At 40.2% G+C, this 22,559-nt stretch overlaps 1 protein-coding gene and 1 pseudogene across 4 annotated transcripts in view; one reads left to right on the top strand and one right to left on the bottom strand.

Annotated features, from left to right (window-relative positions):
• Positions 1 to 5,940: 5,940 nt before the first annotated feature.
• The window catches only part of SLC35A3 (solute carrier family 35 member A3), a 53,922-nt gene continuing 37,303 nt past the window's right edge, over positions 5,941 to 22,559 (top strand). Inside the window, exon 1 of one of the 4 annotated variants that reach the window (XM_036069542.2) lies at positions 5,941 to 6,221. Coding sequence is in view for 3 of the 4 variants with exons in the window: in XM_078072711.1 (XP_077928837.1) it covers positions 6,704 to 6,721 (18 nt within the window). In the remaining variant the exon portion in view is untranslated. Of the gene's footprint in view, positions 6,222 to 6,591; positions 6,722 to 22,559 lie in introns of those variants that run through there. The other 3 variants (XM_078072711.1, XM_078072712.1, XM_036069540.2) reach the window with 3 other exon arrangements.
• LOC118521174 (U4 spliceosomal RNA) lies at positions 10,378 to 10,451 on the bottom strand (annotated as a pseudogene).

Raw genomic sequence — 22,559 nt, 5'->3', positions numbered from 1 at the left:
TAATATATAATGTAATATATAATGTAATATAATATAATATAATATAATATATAATATAATGTAATATATAATGTAATATATAATGTAATATAACGTAATATAATATAATATAATATATAATCTTAATATAATAACAAAGATTTATTTCTTGTGTATGCTCTGGGTCTACTGCAGGTTGCTGGGGCTTTCACTTTTCATCTACTCATTCTAGGATGCAGACATGAACATTGCCAGACTCAAAAGCTGAGAGAAAGAAGGTTTTGGACGGTCACAAATTGGCAGTTCAGTGCTATGGCCCTGAATGACACACATAATATGCTTATAACTGATTGACCAGACTACTCATGTAGTCTCACACAACCACGAGAAAGCCAGGAAGTGCAACTTATCATGTGCCCTGAAGGTAGAGAGCAGGAAATATTTGGCGAACAGCATAATCCAACTGCATATGAATTATATAATCAATGTACTCAAAGACTGCTCAGTAGAGGCCCGACTTAACAAGAGTTGCGACCCCTCACCGATTTCCAGACTTAAGAGGCTCCTGACCAGCTTTAATAGCACAAGTACAAGTACATACCATGCCCCTTTCCTCCACAAAGGAATCCGGTGATTTCGTCAGGTAATTATGCCAGGTAAAGGGGAATCCCCAAAACTTCTATTTACAATTGACCCTGACTCTGAGATAAAACCAATTCTTTGATGGCCAGACCACCATGTTTTCCACCAAACAGGAGCTTAGGAGCGTCAGGTCAGTCCTGTTTGACCCTGGCTATCCTCAAATGAAAATTTGGCTTAATTGAAGCTTTGGCCAGAGTTAATAATGGGGCAGCAATCCAAGGTAATTTCTCCAGTGTTTAAATGTATAGGTAAGGCAGATGGCCCTTCTTCCATGAAACCATCCCCTGACCCACTGACTCAAAGATTAAGTCTAGTATAATAGGAAAAGCAAAGCAGAAGCCAGTGGAGAACTCCTCTTGGCTAAAGGAAGACACGGGAATTAAATTCATTTCAAACCGGTCTAACAGATGTTCTATAAAGCATTAAACTCTAGAGATCCACCTCAAAGCAAAAGGATCACATGTCCATTGAGCTATTAATGATATGGAAGTGACCTCCTTCAGCTTCTCTTTGAGGTAAATGATGGACAAGTAAATAATCTTTGGCTATCCTCTCCAGCTTTCTTTACATATAGGTTCTTTGACCTGAAGAACTAAGAACATGCCAGATTCAACTAATTTGGCAACTTGAATGAACTAGTTTTTCCTGTTCGTGAGCTGTAATTTCAATTCAATAATTTTAAGAGCTATAATAGCATAAGAACAAACTGTAAGTGACACCTGGAAACCTGAGGTTTATCTCTAAGCACGGAAATGTTTTGTATTTTAACTGTTAGGACAGATATCCATTAAAAACATATATCACCATAATCTTTGTTCTTTCTTTCTTATTTGTTGTCTTTCCTTTCCTTTTTTTCCTACTGAGTCTTAGGCCATCAAGGCGCCTTGCTAGCTCAGTGGGAAGAGCACATGACTCTTGATCTTAGGGTCATGAGTTTGAGCCCCACAGTGGGTATAGAAATTACTAAAAAAAGTAAATAGGGGCACCTGGGTGGCTCAGTTGGTTAAGTGTCTGCCTTCGACTCAGGTCATGATCCCCAGCAGGGAGCCTGCTTCTCCCTCTCCTGCTCACCCTGCTTGTGCTCTCTCTCTCTGTCAAATAAATAAATAAAATCTTAAAATAAATACATAAATGAACTTAAAAAGAAAAAAAGTCCCTACACTACCAGCTCTGCCTAAAGATACTGATCTGGGGAATGTCACTTTGTGTTCATAAAGCTTGCAGTGTCAACAGCACCAAATATAATTTGATTTGGTCTTAATTTTTGTGGGGCATCACTGGGAACCACTCATGCTTTCAATCAGATTCTTAGATTTAGCAAATGAAAATATAGGATACCCAGTTAAATTTGAACTTCTGATAGACCAATGATTTTTTTTAGTATAAGTATATCCCAAATATTGCATATATTCAATAATTATTCATTGTTTATTTGAAATTCAAATTTAACTAGGTGTCCTGTATTTTATTTGGCAACTCTAATCAAGTCCTGTTGAGATACTTAGTCCTGTTTGACCCTGGCTATCCTCAGGCCCATATGTTGTTCAACTTTATCTGTCTTTAAGTAGCCAAAATTTTGCCTCTCAGAGCTGTTATTATAGGGAGGCCAAAGCTAGTCCTCCGCCCCAGTGTTCCCAGATTGCTGTTTTTCTCCCTTCCTCATGGCCATCTCTGTTCTTTACTGACACTTTTTTTTTTCCAATATTTTTATTTATTTGTCAGAGAGAGGGAGAGAGAGAGGCTGAGGGAAAAGCAGGCTCCCTACTGAGCAAGGAGCCCAATGTGGGACTCCATCCCAGAATGCTGGGATCATGACCTGAGCTGAAGGCAAACACTTAACCGACTGAGCCACCCTGGTGTCCCGTCACTGACACTTCTTAACTCTATTGCCACTTTTGCTGTCTGCCACCTTTTTTCTATTCTGGCTCATTCTTTTCCTATGCGATTTCTTTCTTTCTTTCTTTCTTTCTTTCTTTCTTTCTTTCTTTCTTTCTTTCTTTCTTTCTTTCTTTCTTTCTTTCTTTCTTTTTTCTTTCTTTCTTCTTTCCTTCACTTCCTTCCTTCCTTCCTTTCTTTCTTTCGTTCTTTCTTTCTTTCGTTTATTTAATTGCCAGGGAGAGACACAGCGAGAGAGGGAACACAAGCAGGGGGAGTGGGAGAGGGAGAAGCAGGCTTCCCACCGAGCAGGGAGCCCGATGTGGGGCTCGATCCTAGGACCCTGGGATCATAACTTGAACCGAAGGCAGACGCTTAATGACTGAGCCAACCAGGCGCCACAGCCATTTTTTCTTTCTATAACAGCTAAATGTAGTGTTTTAGAGCATGGACTTTAAAAGCAGACAAATTGGGATTTGAATCCCAGTTTATCTTTCAGTAAGTCTGGGAACTTCAGTAAATTACTGAATGTCACTTAGCCTCAGTTTCTCTTTCTGTAAAACACAGACACTAATGCCTACTTTACAGGGCTGTTCTGAAGGTTAGATGAGATGATATAGGCAAGCTACTCAAGGGACAATCCTTATTAAATTGATGTTATTAGAAGAGTTTCAGATGTTGGGTACTGACTTAACTTTTTTGAATGTGTTGGGTGCCTAGACTTGCAGTTCAGGCTCTGCTCACATTCTTCCCTGGCAAGCTTTTGTACTGTCTGGCTTGTCTTTGACATCATTACCAACAGCTCAGTTCAGGAAATATGTATTGAGTTTCTACCATGTGCTAACCAGGGTGCTAAATGCTGTAGATCCAGAGATAAATGAGATAGCACTGATCTCAAGGAAAGTGTTAGAAAGAATTGATATGAAACAGATCACAATACAATGAAGTAAAATTATCTAGGTAGGCACAGGGTGCCTCACAACACTATGAGACCACAGAGAAGGAGATCAGACCCCTGGGAGGAAGGAGGCTAGAAAAGGCTTCAAGTTTGTGATAACATCTGGGCAGAGAATTAAAAGTGGAATGGGCTAGCTATAAAAAATATGTGGGAGCAGTGGAAACATATTCTACACTTAGTGAACAGCATGAGAAATAGGAAAAGGTCCTATGGATGGTATATACAGGGAAGCTCAAAGCAGTTCAGTAGGTATTATGAGTATAAATTGTAAAGCCAGGAAGGGCTAATGAAAGTATTACTTTCTTTTGGTCATCAGTGCTAGGGCACATAACTTTAGAGCAGTTGTGGGTTTCATATATTTGGCCCTCTATTTTCTTAAAAAATATATATATATATTGGCCCTCTATTTTCATCATCCCTTTTGTTTGTATAGAGTTTTGGTCATTTTTAATTTCATGCCTGTCCCAGATGTCAAAACACGTGTTACTGTTTCATAATTATAACTGCTTCCACTTCTCATTTTTCTCATTTTAAAGCTTTCTGAGCCGAAAGGTCTTTCTTTAATCTAAAAAATGTATTCATGGGGCACCTGGGTGGCTCAGTCGTTAAGGTCTGCCTTCTGCTCAGGTCATGATCCCAGGGTCCTGGGATCGAGCCCCGCATCCGGCTCCCTGCTCAGTGGGAAGCCTGCTTCCCTCTCCCACTCCCCCTGCTTGTGTTCCCTCTCTCGCTGTCTCTCGCTCTCTGTCAAATAAATAAATAAAATCTTTAAAAAATAAATAAAAAGAATAAAAATAAATTAAAAATGTATTCGTGGCTTAAGGTATATTTTTCTGCTGGTGTATTTTTATTTTTTTAAGATTTTATGTATTTGAGAGAGAGAGAATGAGAGACAGAGAGCATGAGAGGGAGGAGGGTCAGAGGGAGAAGCAGACTCAGCAGGGAGCCCAATGAGGGACTCATCCTGGGACTCCAGGATCATGACCTGAGCCAAAGGCAGTCGCTTAACCAACTGACCTCTGCTGGTGTATTTTTAAAACATTTATCTCTTTCCCCTTACAACCACACATATTTACTGAGTACCATTTTTTGAATTAAAAAAATATAGGTAGATAGATATGTTAGAATAGTGCCTAGCTATTACTATTTTGTACCAGCCATATTTTGTTTCCAAAATATTTGGATAAACATTAAGATCTAATATAAAGTTCCACATTCAGGGATTTTCTCAAGGTCATAATACAGAAAATTTTAAAGCCAGTTATTTTTCTAACACAGTTAATTTTATTTTCCTGCTCTGTCTCTACAGAGGTAGTTTTAATCATGTGCAATATAAACAGATGTAGGCTTCATTTACAGTGGCATTGTGTTAAGAGGAAAGAGATAGGGGTGCCTGGGTGGCTCAGTTTGTTAAGCAGCTGCCTTGGGCTTGGGTCATGATCCCCAGGTCCTGGGATCGAGCCCTGCATCCGGCTGCCTGCTCAGTGGAGAGCCAGCTTCTCCCTCTCCCTCTGCCTGCTGCTCTGTCTACTTGTGCCCTCTGTCTATCCCTCTGTCAAATAAATAAATAAAATCTTTAAAAAAAAAAAAAAAAAGAGGAAAGGGATAATCCTGCCCTACAATTTGATGATCAAACTGGACCTAGAATATTAATTTTAGCTTGTCCATCATCAGAATGGGCTGCAGTGGTTGGAGGGTTTCCAACAAAGATATCAGAAGGCCTTCAAAAGGTAGTGTTGTGGGGCCCCTGGGTGGCTCAGTGGTTAAGCGTCCGCTTTCGGCTCAGGTCATGACCCCAGGGTCCTGGGATCGAGCCCCATATCGGCCTCCCTGCTCCGGGGAAGCCTGCTTCTCCCTCTCCCACTCCCCCTGCTTGTGTTCCCTCTCTCTCTGTGTCTCTCCCTGTCAAATAAATAAATAAAATCTTAAAAAAAAAAAAAAAAAAAGGTAGTATTGTGTAAGGGATCCATGAAGCCAGGAAGGGGGTTAGTCTCTTAGGACTCTGGGATCCTCTGGCCCCATTTTTTTTTTTTTTTTCCTGTTGTTGTTTCTTCCCCTCTCCTGGTTAATAGCACTAAGAGAGCTTTGGGCTGTCCTCAAACTCAAGGTCTTGGCCAGGATGGGAGAAGTGGTCATTTCCAACTCAACAAGCCTTCTTCTGGACTCCTGGGTGGCAGCCCGCGCCAGGGCTAATCTCGTTGTTTTCAGGGACAGTAACAGCTATTTCTAGCAGTGGGGTTGTTTGTCTCTTGGATCAGCCTCTTCACCCCCTCTCAGGGTCCTTTGCCCAAAGGACTTTGCCTTTCCTTTCGCAGTCGGACGCGCTGGCACCCTGCAAACCGGGCAGCCCCGCAGAAGCCCGGGGCCGGAGCCACTCCATCCAACTCTTCCACCCCGGACACATCTAGCAGGAGGCAGTGCCCGGGCGGCGACGCGACGGTGAAGCCTACACCCGGGGCTGCCGGCCGAGCCGCCTAGGTGCCTCGCCTTCGGGACAGAGCCGGCAAGCGCCAAGCTGGGGCCGCCACAGCCGAGCCGGGAACGGCGGTTGCCCGGGCCGAGGCGGAAGCCGGAGCATTTGGGGGACGGGACCGCGGGAACCCGGAAACGCCTGGGCCGCACCGGGCTCGCGGCGGCGAAGGCAGCTGGAGCCAGCGGCTCAGCGCGTCAGGGGTCGTGGGGGACCCAGCGGGCTGGACAGCCTGGGGCGCCGGGCGGAGCTGAGTCGCCGCCCGGGGTGCAGGCAGCCTGTCGAGCTGCGCGGGAGGTGAGCGTGGGGCGCCCCTGGGGGGAGGCGGGCGTAGGGCAGCAGGCTGCTGCAGCGGCCGGCCGGGGCGCTAGAGGCTGCGGGGGGCGGGGGGGTGGTCCGGGGCAGCTCCGGGAGGCGGAGGCGGAGGAAAAGGTGTGCGGGGCCTGAGGGAAAGTCCGTCAGAGTGAAGGGGACGGTGTCCAGCTAAGCACGGGTGGGAGCGGATCGAGTGACACGTTGTACCTCCGAGGGACGACGTGCGGAATGTGCTGGGTGGAGGAGGAACAGGGCCCGAGGAAAGGGGTGTGTCAGGCCAATGAAAACGGCACTATGTGCCTCGGAGCCCGGGGCGTGCGGAGCCCGCTGGCCGGTGGGCGGGCCTGGCCGTCGTTCCTTCGGGGACCGTCCCTTGAGCTCCGGCTCCGAGTGTAGCCCTGTGGTAGGCGCCGATCCACCAGACGAGGACCCTGCGCTCAGGAAGCCGCAGGGACTTCCAAGAGATGGAAGGGCTGCCCCTGGTAAGGCTAGTACATAGGCACGGGCTGTCCGAAGCTAGGTGAGATTCCTATCAGAACAGGTGTGTGTGCGCGCGTGTATGCTGGGGGGAGGGTTCTGAGTGTTGAGGAAGGGAGGATTTTAATAGCATTTATTTAACCAACTAACCACCTTTCAGGAACGCTGGTTCAAATGAACTATAAAGAATGATATTGAATGTTGAAATGGGCCTTGCTTAGCCAACCACTTACATTTCATTACTTTAGTGGAAAGACTGAATCTTTTTTTTTTTTTTTAAGATTTTATTTATTTATTTGACAGAGAGACACAGCGAGAGAGGGAACACAAGCAGGGGGAGTGGGAGAGGGAGAAGCAGGCTTCCCGCTGAGCAGGGAGCCCGATGCGGGGCTCGATCCTAGGACTCTGGGATCATGACCCGAACCGAAGGCAGACGCCCAACGACTGAGCCACCCAGGTGCCCCAAGACTGAATCTTTTATTATGTTTTATTACACGCAGTATTTGAAAATGGAATCAGAGTTTTTGGTTTTCAGTCAACATTCAACTTTGATAGTAAAAGATGAAATTTGGTACAGTTTCTCACTTGGTGCTCTTAGGTTCTTTGGTAAACTCCGGTTTCCTTTAAGGGAGTGACTTTTAAGTTTACGTTAATGGTCCTAACATTTCCTACCTAACACTTCCTCCTAAGTGTAGAGTCTACTTTTTCAGCGTCTCAGTTTACTTCTCCCCTTTTTCTTTCCCTCTACGTCCGTGCTAAATGTGGTGCTTCTCTTCTCTTCTTTGCAATATAGCAATGGCTTCCAAACTGGACTTGCTTCCCTCAATTTGTCCCCCTTCCAGTCACTCCCCCCCATACTGCTTCTTAAAGTTAGAGAGCTTATGCAGTCCCTGGTTACTCTTCCCTCAGAAATACTCAGTGACCCTCTGTTGGATCCAAAATACATTTAAAATTATTTAGGATGGCATTCAAAACCTTTCAAAATTGCAGCTGTCCATAGCTCCAATCAGATCAATATGTCCCTTTCATTTTTTTAAATTAACTTTATCCCACATAATCCTGGTTTTTGTTTTTTGTTTTTGTTTTTTTTTAGCTAAACTGCAGTAGTTACTTGGAAATGTTATTTCTGAACACGCTTTATGCCTACCCGCCTTGGTCTTTGCTTGCATCCTTTCTTCTACAAGGATCTTCCTTACCATATTTGTAGAGATTCTACTTAGTCTTTTTTTTTTTTTAAGATTTTATTTATTTATTTGACAGAGACAGAGATAGGGGGAGAGAGAGAGAGAGAGATCGGGAGAGGGCACACAAGCAGGGGGAGCAGCAGGCAGAGGGAGAGGGAGAAGCAGGCTCCCAGCTGAGCAAGGAGCCCTACATGGGGTTCTATCCCAGGACCCCCCGGGATCATGGCCTGAGTCAAAGGCAGACGCTTAACCCTCTGAGCCACCCAGGTGCCCCGATTCTACTTATTCTTTAATGCCTTATATGGCACCTTCTTTTTAAAAATACTTCTTAAGATATAATTGACATATGACATCATATGAGTTTCAGGTGTACAACATAATGTTTCGGTATTTGTATATATTGTAGAATGAGCGCCACAATAAGTCTAGTTAAAGTTCATCACCACACATAGTTAAGATATTTTTTTTCTTCTGATAAGAACTTTTAAGATGTACTCTCTTAGTAACTTTCAAATATATAATATGGTATTATTAACAATAGTCACTATGTCATACAGTATCCCTAGGACTTATTTTATTTATAACTAGAAGTTGACACCTTACAAAGCTTTCTGAAGTCTACCATTAGTCCAAGATATTCTTTTTTCTCTTGTGTGCTGAGCCCTATAATTTTATAATATTTGTTAATTTGCATTTTACTATGGTTATTTGAGGAATTTTTTTTTTTTTTTAAGATTTTATTTATTTGCGAGAGACAGAATGAGAGACAGAGAGCATGAGAGGGAGGAGGGTCAGAGGGAGAGGCAGACTCCCTGCTGAGCAGGGAGCCCGATGTGGGACTCGATCCCGGGACTCCAGGATCATGACCTGAGCCGAAGGCAGTCGCTTAACCAACTGAGCCACCCAGGCGCCCTGTTTGAGGAACTTATACTACCTCAAAGATTTCTTACTAGGATCAAACATGGAACAGAAAGGCAAATTCAAATATAAGATTATTAATAAAAATCTGAAACAAGGTTACACCACCACACAAGAATTAATCCTTGTCTCCAGGATCACTTGTATCACAACTTGTATCCAATTGTCCAGCTTCAGCTTACAGGGCTTTAGCAAAAGGGCAGTTTTTGTTCTTAGTGATTCCAAGTCGGAAGGGTGGGAGAAAGTTGGACATGTTAGTTTGGACAGTCTTAGTGAGATATTGGAGAAAACTAGAGGAATTCAGGATCCAGTCCAGTTTATAGGTAGATAACAAAACCTCAAAGACAATAAACAGGTCTAGAATCTGATATCCACAATAGTGTGCTACTGAAACATAATTTTTTTTCTCTACAGTCATCTCCATTTCTACCAAAGATAAACAGAGTATGACTAACTTGTGTGTAAAATCAGTCTAGTTTCATTAAACTTGGTTTGATTACTTATGTAAGAATAGTGATTAACCATATAGGCTCTTTTAAAGTCTGCCTTGCTGGAACTTTTCAGAAGGAATCTCCGAGTGGACTTTTAAAAGCTCCTCAAGGCTAGGAAGCCAGGCCAAGGATTCACCATCAGACTTTGCCTGTAATACTTTTAATTTCTTTTTTTTAAGATTTTATTTATTTATTTGACAGAGCGAGAGAGACCCTGAGAGAGGGAACACAAGCAGGGGGAGTGGGAGAGGGAGAAGCAGGCGCCTCGCCAAGCAGAGAGCCTGATATGATATGGTGCTCGATCCCAGGAGCCTGGGATCATGACCCGAGCTGAAGGCAGCCGCTTAACTGACTGAGCCACCCAGGCGCCCCCTGCGATATCTTTAGATTTGGGTGAATTCCTCTCTTCTCTCTTCTAGAGGTCCCTAAGAGATCCTGAGTTTCTTGGGCCTGCCGGGAATTGACCTTCCTTACCCCCCTGATAAGACTGAGAACCCTGAAAGCCAGATACCAATTGGGTTTTTTTTGAAGGGGCTTTATTGGCTCTATAAAGTCAATCTTAGTTGCTTAAAGTTGTCTGGTCATATCTGATATTATACCCATCCTTCTCAAATGTGACATTCCAGGCAAAACTTAGGCAGTATAGCCAGTGTTTCCAATTGCGTCTTGTTACAAGGAGAACAGATTCATATTGAACTTTTACAAATAACTACATTGCCATGAAACTAAAAATACTAAGGGTTTCTGAATTCTGGAGGAATTAGGTAAGGAGAAAAAGATAAATGTTTCAATTCTGTTTACAAAGGTACCCTTTACCAAATTGTTGTAAGTTAAAGAAAGCTTAAGAGAAAAGGCTTCCTTAAATCTTTAATTAAAAACGAATTTTTAAAAAAAGATTTTGGGTATTTATTTGACACAGAGAGAGCAGGAGCAGGGGCGGGGAAGAGGAAGAAGCAGGCTCCCGGTTGAGCGGGGAGCCTGACTTGGGGCTCTATCCCAGGACCCCGAGATCACGACCTGAGCTGAAGGCAGATGCTTAACCGACTGAGCCACCCAGGCGCCCCTTCCTTAAATCTTCTAATTAGCAATAATCGCGCCTCGGGTAAACCTCATTGGCTACGATACTGCCACTGCGCAAAGCTTCCTTAAATCTTTTAAACAAAATGTTAAAGAACCAGCAGTGTTTCAAACAAAAACTCAGAAATTATAATCATCCTCATCAGTTTATTCAGTCCCATTTAATTCTTGTTTTGCTTGATCTTGGGTTAGTAGTTTTATGAATCCTTCAGTTTTTTCTATGGAATTCTGAAAATTCTTACCCAATTCAATGGTATGATCTTAAAGTTGTCAGAAAGCTGTTTTCTAGAGTACTTGTCAGGATTATTTCCATGAATCTTTTTGAAGACAAGCATTTTTGGATCATAGCAGCTTGGAAAAACTTTCATGAAAGCATCAGCATAAAAAAATAACTGTAAATGACAAAAGACTTAAAATGGCCATGTTTAAAGATCTGATGAGAATTCATTTCTAATGCAGTTGACAAGGATATATGGTTATTTCTCTGACACATACTTTAAGATGATAACTGGAATTATGACTGATGACATAATATGACATTATACCAGGCTATATCAGATTTTAAGAAATTTTATACAATTTCTGGAACACATATTAATAACATCCATCCATACAAATATAACCTAAGAAGGTTAAACATCACTTCTTACTTAGAAGGCTATAATCTGACATATCAAATAAACCTCATTAGTTTGACATCTCTTTTTTTATAAGGAGAGAGAACAAATCTTTTGAGATGTTTCAGAGACCCTCTGGAACAAATCAAAGTTCCAGGTCCAAAAGACTTCATTTAGGATTTGATTTTGGGGAATTTTGCCAAACATATTAAAAGGGTTTAAAACACATAATTAAATAGGATCATAGGTCCTGTGAAACAATCTCTTTAACTAAGGTGACAAAAACATTGAAGGCAAATACTGAAAGTTACATAGTTATATATATATATATATATATATATATATATATATATATATATATATAAAATATATATTATATAATATATAAATACCAGCTTCCAATTAGACTAACTTGACCATGGAGTTCCTATATATATATATATAGTTATATATATATAACATATGATATATAAATACCAGCTTCCAATTAGACTAACTTGACCATAGAGTTCCTATATATATATATATATATATATATATATATATATATATATATATATATAACTTTAGCTCTTTTAATAGAGAAGACTCCGTTTTCTTAAGTAATCAAAGACCTGATAAAGAAAATGGGAAGCACAGGAAGTTATTTTGATGAAACACAGGATCTTTATTTTCTAAGCAGTTTACTTAAAAGGTAAAGGAAAACCTTTCACAGTCTTATCAAGAGTGGACCCATAGTCCAAGAAAACTTTGTTCTTTTTTTTTTTAAGATTTTATTTATTCATTCGAGACACAGAGAGAGAGAGAGCATGAGCAGGGGGAGAGGAAGAGGGAGAGGGAGAAGCAGGCTCCCCGCCGAGCCAGGAACCAGATCTGGGGCTCGATCCTAGGACCCTGGGATCATGACCTGAGCCGAAGGCAGACGCCCAATCATCTGAGCCACCCAGGCGCCCCGAAAACTTTGTTCTTTAAGGAGAAACAAGACTCAATTCTAGGGTGCCTGGGTGACTCAGTCAGTTAAGCGTCTGCCTTCCGGGGAGGTCATGATCCTGGGGTCCTGGGATTGAGTCCTGTGTCAGGCTCCCTGCTCAGCGGGGAGTCTGCTTCTCCCTCTCCCTCTGCTTCTCTCTCTCTCTCTGTGTGTCAAGTAAATAAATAAAATCTTTTTTAAAAAAAGACTCAATTCTGGTTTTACATCAATGTACTTTTGATATTAAGGCTTGATTTTATAACCCTTATAATTAATGCATTCAATTTTAGCCACTTGACCACTCAAAATAAATTTCTTCTCTCTCTCTTCCCAGCTTTCTATGTCTATTTAGTTTTTGTCTTTTATTTTGCTCTTTCTCATTCTGGAACAACCAATTATTCTACTTTAGGACAAAATTACTCTTTTTTTTTTCCCTTGACAAAAACGTATCTCCATATCCCCTAGTTTTTTATACCAAAACACATTTACTTTCCTTGTATACAGAGTTCCCCCCTTATTTCTAGTATTTTAATTACATATATTAATTAGAATTCTTAACTCTTAGAATCCTTATTTCTAGTGAAAACTAGGAAGTAAGTAATTTTAAAATGTTTTCATACACCAACATTCTGGTTAACTCAGAACATGCACTACAACCACCCCCCCCCCTTTTTTTTTTTTTTACATATTCACTGAGTATCCATCATTTAACTTGACTTCGCAAAACTCTAAAGACATAAGTTACCAAAAAGATTTGGGAAACTATTTCAAGCAGACATGTAAAAAATAATTATTGTTGAAAAGTTCATTTATGAATTTTTATATTTTTAAATTTTTTTACATTTAAACTTTTACATTTATTTAATTCACTTGTTTCAAACAAATACGTTTCAATTACTCATGAAAATTTCATGAGACATTAAGCAGCTTACTATTTTTTCTTGCTGACAGATTTTGTAACATAGAGATAATGTGTGCTTATTTGACTCGTAAACCCAGGTAGAAAAGCTGTATGTCTGCATTATATTTAATGCTGACAACTTTGGAGATATATCCACTTTTTTTGTTTGTTTGTTTTTATTATTGTTGTTGTTTCAGCTAAACCAACAATATTCTTTTTTTTTTTTTAAAGATTTTATTTATTTATTTGACAGAGAGAGACACAGCGAGAGAGGGAACACAAGCAGGGGGAGTGGGAGAGGGAGAAGCAGGTTTCCCATGGAGCAGGGAGCCTAGGACCATGACCTGAGCCGAAGGCAGACGCTTAACGACTGAGCCACCCAGGCGCCCCTAAACCAACAATATTCTTATTTGCCAAAGATTACCTGAGTCATGTGAACTTAAAAACATTTGTGTTAGTTTCTGTATTTCTCTCAGAGAATTTTAAATTAATATAGTACTCCTTTTTCCATAATTTAAATTGAGCTCTTAAAGATTTTTTTTTTTTTTTTTTTTTTTATTTATTTGAGAGAGAGAGAATGAGAGAGCAAGCACATGAGAGGGGGGAGGGTCAGAGGGAGAAGCAGACTCCCTGCCGAGCAGGGAGCCCGATGCGGGACTCGATCCAGGGACTCCAGGATCATGACCTGAGCCGAAGGCAGTTGCTTAACCAACTGAGCCACCCAGGCGCCCTAAATTGAGCTCTTTTACAAACTACTTTTGGCAGGACCATCTAGAGGTAGAAAAATATCACACATCTAAAACATACAGACAAACAGAAATGAGATCTTACAGCTTTTCTTTTAAATTCTTAGCCATATGTCAGGTACAATAATAGAAAACTCACTAGTTGTTTTTTTGTTTTTTTTTAAAGATTTTATTTATTTATTTGACAGAGAGAGAGACAGTGAGAGAGGGAACACAAGCAGGGGCAGTGGGAGAGGGAGAAGCAGGCTTCCCGCCAAGCAGGGAGCCCGATGCGGGGCTCGATCCCAGGACCCTGAGATCATGACCTGAGCTGAAGGCAGACGCTTAATGACTGATCCACCCAGGCGCCCCGAAAACTCACTAGTTTATATAAAAGAACAGTTGGATCCAAATTGTGTTTCTGGCAGATGGAATAAGATAAGGTTACCTGTTCAGATGGCTAAAGTTTTTTACTAATATTTGTTGAAAAGACTTTTTTCGCCCTAAGTTTATTTAAGTAATCTCTACACCCAATGTGGGCCTTGAACTCATGACCCTGAGATCAAGAGTCACACACTTCTCTGACTGAGCCAGCCAGGTGCCCTGAGAAGACTTTTTAAGATTGTTCATTTGCCCAGTATCCAAATAGCTCCCTTTCCCTTTTCAGCATCAGGGTAGTTGTCTCTAACTCTCTTAGAGCGCCTGATGGAGGATAGGGGGCTTAAAGTTCAAGTGACTGTAGGCATCTGAGGGCTAAAGTGGGAAGGAAGAAGTCTTGCAGGGGTGGACAGAGGGATGGAGGAGACGGGGCCTGAAGGATTCAAGGGAACTGAATGGAAGATTGAAGTTGGCTAACGGAGGAAAAAGGAACAGAAGCAATGGATAGGGAGAGAGGTCTTAGAGGAGCCAGTTTGGGAAGATCTTAGGTTTCCCAAAGAAGCCAGTGCAGGCCCAGCTTATCCTCAGCAAAATCATGCCAATAAGAAGGAGGTAGACAGAGTTGCAGAGCATATAGCCAGCAGGCGTTCAAGAAGAGGATTTCGGTGGACTGAAAAGTTCTCATGGGAGGAATAGGATGAAATAGAACAGAGAGCCCTTAACAAATAGCTCTCCAAATACGAGCTTCCAATTAGACTAACTTGACCATAGAGTTCCTTTAAAAATTCCTTTCAAACATCTTATTATCAGGTTTCAGCTGGGACAAACAATAAATATTCCTGGCAGTACTGAACTCCTTTTTAAAAATATTTTTTTCAAAAAATGTTTTTTTAAAACCAAAGGTAAATCTATCAAGTGACTCAAAACCAAAACCAATAAGCCTTTTATGACTTAACCGTGATGCAAGAGACATCCCCAGAGAAGGTAAAAAAGATGCAGCCCTCCCAAGGTCTAGAACCACTACTAAAGATAGCCAAAAGAAAGAGACAACATGTCCGCATTTCACCGCCCCCCCCAACTGGCAACAGTCAGTAGGATGCTAGCTTCCAATGGGGTGCAACCCACATTTCTGTCCAGCTCCTGTTCTATATTCTGTATTCTTATATTTTCTTACTCTTATATATTCTTATGACTCCTAACCTGATGGTTGAACCACTTGCACACCCAAGAACCAATAACCTGCATGCACCAGGCAGGCAGAAAGCCAAGCCAAATTTTTAAGGCACAAAATGAGACAAATAGGGAAGTAGTAGCTGCACTTTGGGAGGCAAGGATCGGTAACCAGTGGGTACCCCAAAACCAAATTCCCAAGAATCTTAATTCAGAGAACTAATATTTACAAATGCTTTTCTTCTGCTAATCTGATTTTGGAAAGGAAGGGACCGTATGAAATTTTACCATGTTCACTTGACTGTCTGGGCATTACAGACAGATCAAGGAGAGCTGATTTGGTAAGAATTCTTACCCATCTCTGGCTTCTGCCAGTTCTTCCAGGGTCCCATCTGTGAGCTCTGGGGTCCCATCTGTGAGCTCTACGTAGGTATCTCAGCAATCCCATCCTTTGTCACCAGAAACTGTAGGGGAAGAAAATAATTTTCTTTCTGATCTTCTGAGTTCCTAGCCAAGACCCTTATAGTAAAAGACAGATTAACAAGAGAAAAACAGAGGCTTATTAACATATGTTCTCCATATATACAAGGTATACACTCAGGGAAAATGAGTAACTCAAAGGAGTAGCTTTAGAATTCAGAATTAAATACCATTCTGAGAGGGAAAAGGGAAGGGAGATGTAGGCCTCTTAGGGGAAAGTAAGCAATTTTTAGGAAAGATGAATGGACCCTTAGAAGAATAGGTAAGAGGTAAGATAGTTTGTGGCAAGGTTTGTCTGGGTATAGTGTTAACTTTTAATCTTCTCTTCTGTAGTGAGTCAGTCCTCCTTGGTTGATGAAACTCCTTTGGGGAGGGGATTTATGGCAACTGAGTTCCTTATGGAGGATTTGTTTTTAGGCAGAACAGGGAGGTTTGGGGAAAGCCTCCCTGCATTTGCTGTTTTTTAAGTACCTACAGCTCGAAATAACCAATATGCTAAAGTGGCATATTTTACGGGTAGCATATTCAATTTCCTTTCACCCCCATTTTAAAGGTGAGAATATTAAAGGTCATGCAGGTCAAATAACTGGCCCTAAGTTCTGCAAACACTCTTTACGCTGCTTGTTATATTTGATATGGATATAATTTGTATCCTTAGATGTGTCTTTTTTTTTTTTTTTAAGGTTTTATTTATTTATTTGAGAGAGAGAGAGCACGAATTGGGGAGGGGGGCAGCAAGATGCAGAGGGAGAGGAAGAAGCGGACTCCTCATTGAGCAAGGAGCCTGATGCAGGGTTTGAGCCCAGGACCTGGAGATCATGACCTGAGCTGAATGAAGGCAGACGCTTAACTGACAGCGCAGATGTGTCTTTCACATAGTAGGAACTCAATATGATGAATGAATGACTTGATACACATTAGAATCAACTGAAATAACCTCAGTTAAAGCCCAGTTTTACCATTCAGTAGCTGTGAAGTATAACTTTTGAGCCTTTTTCCTTCTCCTGAAAGTTTTAGAGAGGGAACTTTCTATTTGATATTAATCCGCTGTGGAATTTTTGTGTGTATGAAACTGCAAAAAAATTAAGAGTAAATCGTAGACCTATCGGTAACTGAAATCAAACCAGCAGTTAATAATGTCATTGAACATCATCATTTGAACATCACGAAACCAGCAGTTAATATTGTTATTCATGTGTATGAATTTATTATTAAAGTTCAGATCAATATGAATTGGTAGCTAAACATTAGATGTTGACCCTCTAAAAAGCAAGTCAATCCTAAGTACATTCAACTTAATTGTCTGCTTTAATGAAGGAGTGTAGTGCTGTGGTTATATATTTTTAATGAATTTTTAAATGTCTTCTGCTGTGTAGATTTGAGAGTGTTTGGTATACAAATATGAGAGTTTTTACTTTATAAGCTTGAATGTTACTCAGCTTCTCTATCTAAATTGGCTGCCTGGAATTCTTACTAGTTTATCATTCATATGGGAGATACACTCAAAAACCAAAGAACCAGTTGCTGTCTGGAGATAAGTGTTTTGGTTGAAAAAGTATGCTAGATCAGGAAGTACAGTAGAAATTAGAGTTAAGATGAAGCTGAAACTTTTAGGTCACAACAGGTAAAATGCTAAAAAAGATCATTCCAATAAGAGAGTGTCTAAATACAACATTATACTTGCTCTGCTTACTTTTTCTGTAAAAGTTGGATATGAAGTTTTTTTCTAAATTCATATGTTCTCTAAAGCCACATTTAAACAACATTTCTAGGGGTGCCTGGGTGGCTCAGTCGTTAAGCGTCTGCCTTGGGCTCAGGTCATGATCTCAGGGTCCTGGGATCAAGCCCCGCATCGGGCTCCCTGCTTGGCGGGAAGCCTGCTTCTCCCTCTCCCACTCCCCCTGCTTGTGTTCCCTCTCTCCCTGTGTCTTTCTCTGTCAAATAAATAAATAAAATCTTTAAAAAAAAAACCAAACATTTCTAGTAGCATTTTCTAACATGAGTAAGTCTTATAAAGGTATTCAGTGAATATTCAGATAAAGCACTGTAGTATTATAACCACTTCTTCTGATTGATATCTTTTAATCCACCAGTGTGTGAGGTACATACTATTCCCCCCTCCGCTCCCCCGCCATTATAGATGAGGGAAAGGAGGGACAGAGAGGTTAAATAGAATGCATTATTTATCAAGTGGTGGGGACAGAATGTGAAATTAGGCGGTCTGAGTCCAAAGGCATACTCTAATATACTATGCTGACTGGCCGTCTAAAACGTAGACATTTTTAAACACTTAGCCTTTACTGCAAAGACCATGCAAAAGACTTATTGCAAAAATTCATAAGCCATGAATTGATAGCTTTGACTGAGAGAAATCTTGCTTTATATCTGAGCTCTGACATGTTATGCAAGGTAAATTATATACTTAATATCTCAGAACCTACAGATTTTTTAAATCTGTAAAATGAGTGATTCCTTCTTTTACAGATTAAATTAGATTTAAATGGGATAATGCCTATAAAGCACCTAGCACAATGTCTGATATGCTGTAGGTGTTCAGTAAATGTTCTTTTATTAATTTAATAAATTGTAACTTCTGAAGTTACAATTATTGGGAAACATTTAATGAGAACCAGTTTTGGCATGGGTGCCTGTATCTTTTATGTATTATACAGAGAGACTTAATTTTTGAGGATCACTTTTCCTTTCTGAGAATTTACATATTGTAGAGTTTATTTATTCTTTTATAAATTCAACATAGAGTACCTGCCTATTATGTGACATATCCTCGTAAGGAGATGCAGGAAATACAATGATGAATAAAACACAGATATGCATATATGTCAACAAATTAGATTGATAAAATTTATAAGTGGTATTATAAAATATAAGTATAAAATCATATTGGAATATAGTAGAGGGGAGGCTTTAGTCTGCTTGAAACTTAGGAAAACTTCACTGAGAGTAGATTTGTATTTTGATACAAGATGAGAAATAGATAAAGAAGAAGAAAGAAAATTTATAATTAAAAAAAAATTTTTTTTTCAAGTAGGCTCCACGCCCAGCACAGAGCTTGAACTCATCACTCTGAGATCAAGACCTGAGCTGAGATCAAGAGTTGGATGTTTAACCAACAGCCACAAAGGTGTCCCAAGGAAAGAGTATTTTTAAAAAAGGGATATTTATTCAAAGAATGCATGAAGAAAAAGTGTTTGAGACAGGTCATAGTTTATGGCAGAGAATTTAGGTTGGGGCCAGATTGTGAGGGACTGTTTTGTGTGAGTTTGTACTGTATCTTCTATTGGTAGGGAGTTAGTTAAACTTTTACAAAAAAAGAAGGAATGTGATCAGATCAACATTTTAGTAAGGTATCAGCTATATGGAGGTTGGAGTTGTTAGAGTCTGAAGGCTGTCCCATCAGTTGGGAGGCAGAGTGACATGAGACTTGAACAGTAAATACTCAACAGGCATAATTGAAATGTACTCAATAGTTTTTAAACCCATGGTATATATAAACTCCTAAGACTGTAGGTTTACCTGGGAGTGGTGGCAATTTCCTGTTTAGAAAGGGTGGTGGTTAAAAACAACAACAACCACCAGCACCACCACCACACAGCATTTGAATTCTAATAGTGGAATTTTGTCCTTAGGGGAGGGTGGTATTCTTCCATTAATTACCTAAGCACAGTTAATAGCTAGAGTTCAAAAAATTTTTTGTCCTTGACAACTTGCCAAACCATAAATCCATAAATACCAGCTAATTCCATATGTTCTATTAAGTTTCAGTTAAATTATTTTAAACATTTTTCTAAAATTTTTACCATTTGTGAGTGCTACAAAGAAAAACATCTTGGGACGCCTGGGTGGCTCAGTCAGTTGAGTGTCTGCCTTCTGCTCAGGTCATGATCCTAGGGTCCTGGGATTGAGTCCAGCATCGGGCTCCTTGCTCAGCGGGGAGTCTGCTACTCCCTCTGCCTGCCGCTCCCCCTGCTTGTGCTGGCTCTCTCTCTCTCTGACAAATAAATAAAAACCTTTAAAAAAAAAAAAGAAAGAAAACCATCTTAAAGCTCCTGATCTTTCAGGTTTATCCTCAGGCTGAATTAAATAAATAGCTAAACATTATTCTTAATTATCCTGGTATATTTTAATTCTTAAGCATTTGAAAAAATGCTAGAACCTTGTTATTAATGTTAGTACTTGGGGAACAACACTATCTTATAGAATGATTATATTATGTTTGACTTTCTGCATATAGATAGGTATATTTTAGATGGCATGTTTTGACACACATAGTATACTTCAAACTGGGCAATAAATCATGTTTAAAGGATTTAATTTGGGGCGCCTGGGTTGCTCAGCCGGTTAAATGTCTCCCTTCAGCTCAGGTCATGAACCCAGGGTCCTGCTTATCCCTCTCCTTCTGCCTGCCACTCCTCCTGCTTGTACATGCTCTCTCTCTCTGTCAAGTGAATAAATAAAATCTTATAAAAAAAAATAAAGGAGTCAATTTGAGAATAGTGTGAACAGAAAATTTAAAATTGGAAATTGTTTTCTAGATTATAAACTCTGATTACTGCTATTACTTTTTTAGGTTATAAAAACAAAGACATGAATAAAAATAGTGATGATCTGTACTTTCTTTTTACCTTTTATGTCCTTTAAAATAACAAAGAAATTGATGTTTTCTAAAGTAAGCATTAGTAGAATTACTTTGTAACACTGGTCAAGTCCTTACCTTCCCTCTAGAAATGTTATTATTAACCATTTAGTTTTGTGAACCAAGTGGATGGGCTTCACATTTTCCATGACAGAACATCACTAGAGTAATATCTCAGTTATTTGGTATCCTTGATTTTTTTTTTTACTGAGTCTGGCATTTATTTTAAATAATATTTATTAAGCACAGCACAAACTATGTGAGAGGAACTGTTGTATGCACTCTTCAGTGTAAGCCAGTTTTCCTGGTAACTGATTAATTCTTTTGAGTACTGAAAACTTAATTTTAACTGTCTTCCTCCTAGGAATGATTTCTGCCTAAGTAGACATAGAATGGAGAACAATTAAGTTTTAAAAATACAGATACTTGTATTGATTTCCTGTGGCTGCTGTAACAAATTATCCCAGATGGGTTGCTTAAATTAAGAGAAATATATTCTCCCAGAGTTCTGGAGGCCAGAAATCCAAAATCAGTATCACTAGGCTGATAATCAAGAGTGTCAGCAGGACTACCTAAGGAAAAATCCATCCTTTTCTCTTGCAGCTTCTGGTGGTTGCCAGTCTTCCTTGGTTTGTGGCTGTATCACTAGTCTGCAAGGCCGGCATCTTCACATCTCTCTCTGGATCCATCTTCACACTGTCTTCTCCTCTTGAGTATTTGTGTTCTCCTTTTCTGTCTTTTATAAGGACATTTGTGTTGGTGTTTAGGGCTCATTTAGCTAATCCAGGATAATTTTCCCATCTCAAGATCTTTAATTTCATTTGCAAAATCCTCTTTCCCAAATAAGGTAACGTTTACAGGTTCTAGGGATTAGAACCTGTATATTTGGGGGCCATTATTCAGCCTACCACAATCCTCAGGCATATTTTACTATCTGGACATGTGCTAGGATATAGAGATTGTAAAAATGTGTAGAGCATAGGATCCTGGGACCCTATGAAATTGTAAACTCAATTTGCCTTTTTTTTTTTTTTTTTAAGATTTTATTCATTTATATGAGAGAGAGCATGAGCAGGAGGAGAGGCAGAGGGAGAAGCAGACTCTCCGCTGAACGGGGAGCCCAATGCAGGGCTCAATCCCAGGACCCCGGGATCATGACTTGAGCCAAAGGCAGGCACTTAACCAACTGAGCCACGTAGGCGCCCTTCAGTTTGCTTTTTATTTCAAGCCCATGACAGGATCAGATTTTGGATTTGTTTTTCAGAAATACTGACTTTGTAGCTAAAAGAGATAAGTTGTTTTTAGGCTGTGATAGAAGCTTTCTGATACTTTACCTGGACCATGGGCTGTGAATTTAGGGTCTCAAGTTCATTATTTTCTTTCTCCAAGTTTTCTAGTTACTTTAGAAGCAAGAAATGAACACCATTATATGCTAATTTCCAGTAAAATGTTTGTGGCAGCACTACTTGATCACCCAAAACCTAATGTTGATTATAGGTATTTACAGGTGATAGTTTAGGTAATTTTTGCCTTGGCATGATGAACAACTACAACTGTCTCCTTTACCACTGGTAATAGGGTCCTTAATGGCCTTACATCTAGTCGGATCAGAAAACTGATTTCAAATTACTATCATTGTGGATCTGTTACCCTAGAACCACATTTGGTACCAAACACTGTATCAGGGTTCAGTAGAGAAACAGAACCCTTCACTATTATAGAATAAGGGATTTGTGATAGGAATAAGACCTTTCTCAATTATGGGAAAAGCAGGGGAAGTAAAGGTCTAAAAAGAGAGTGTTGGGGGGAAAAATAGTGTTGGAGGATTACTGAAAAGTCACTAAAAGCAGCCCTCCTGAAACACTAGTGTGGGTACACAAGTCAGCTTTCAAAGGAATCTAGGGAGCGAGGCATGTCCTATAAGCCAGAATAGGATCATGTAATGGAGCTGGTGGAAAGGTGTATAGAAAGCTGTCCTCTCTGTGTAGCTGTCTTTTTCCGTCCGCAGTCAAGAGTCTGGTGGAGAGCATGAGCCCACTTTTGTGCAGTAGGATCAGCAGTTGTGAGGAAGAGCTGACCTAGCACAGGGAAGAGTGAGGATAACTAGAACCTAATTCTCTGTTTCTGTTTTACCACATTTAACCCTGAGTATTTTTTGTGAGTAATGCTCTTGTGTCACCCTGTCTCCCAAGTTTTGTGCAGACTTTGTGTTTAGCCAGTTCTAACCTAGCACCATACAGAGAAAGGGCCTTTGGGAAATAACGTTTGAGTTTAACTA

Source organism: Halichoerus grypus, chromosome 5 (assembly GCF_964656455.1).
Source record: "Halichoerus grypus chromosome 5, mHalGry1.hap1.1, whole genome shotgun sequence".
NCBI lineage: Eukaryota > Metazoa > Chordata > Mammalia > Carnivora > Phocidae > Halichoerus > Halichoerus grypus.
The sequence above is the reverse complement of the archived record's forward strand: the minus strand, read 5'-3'. Positions and strand labels throughout refer to the sequence as shown.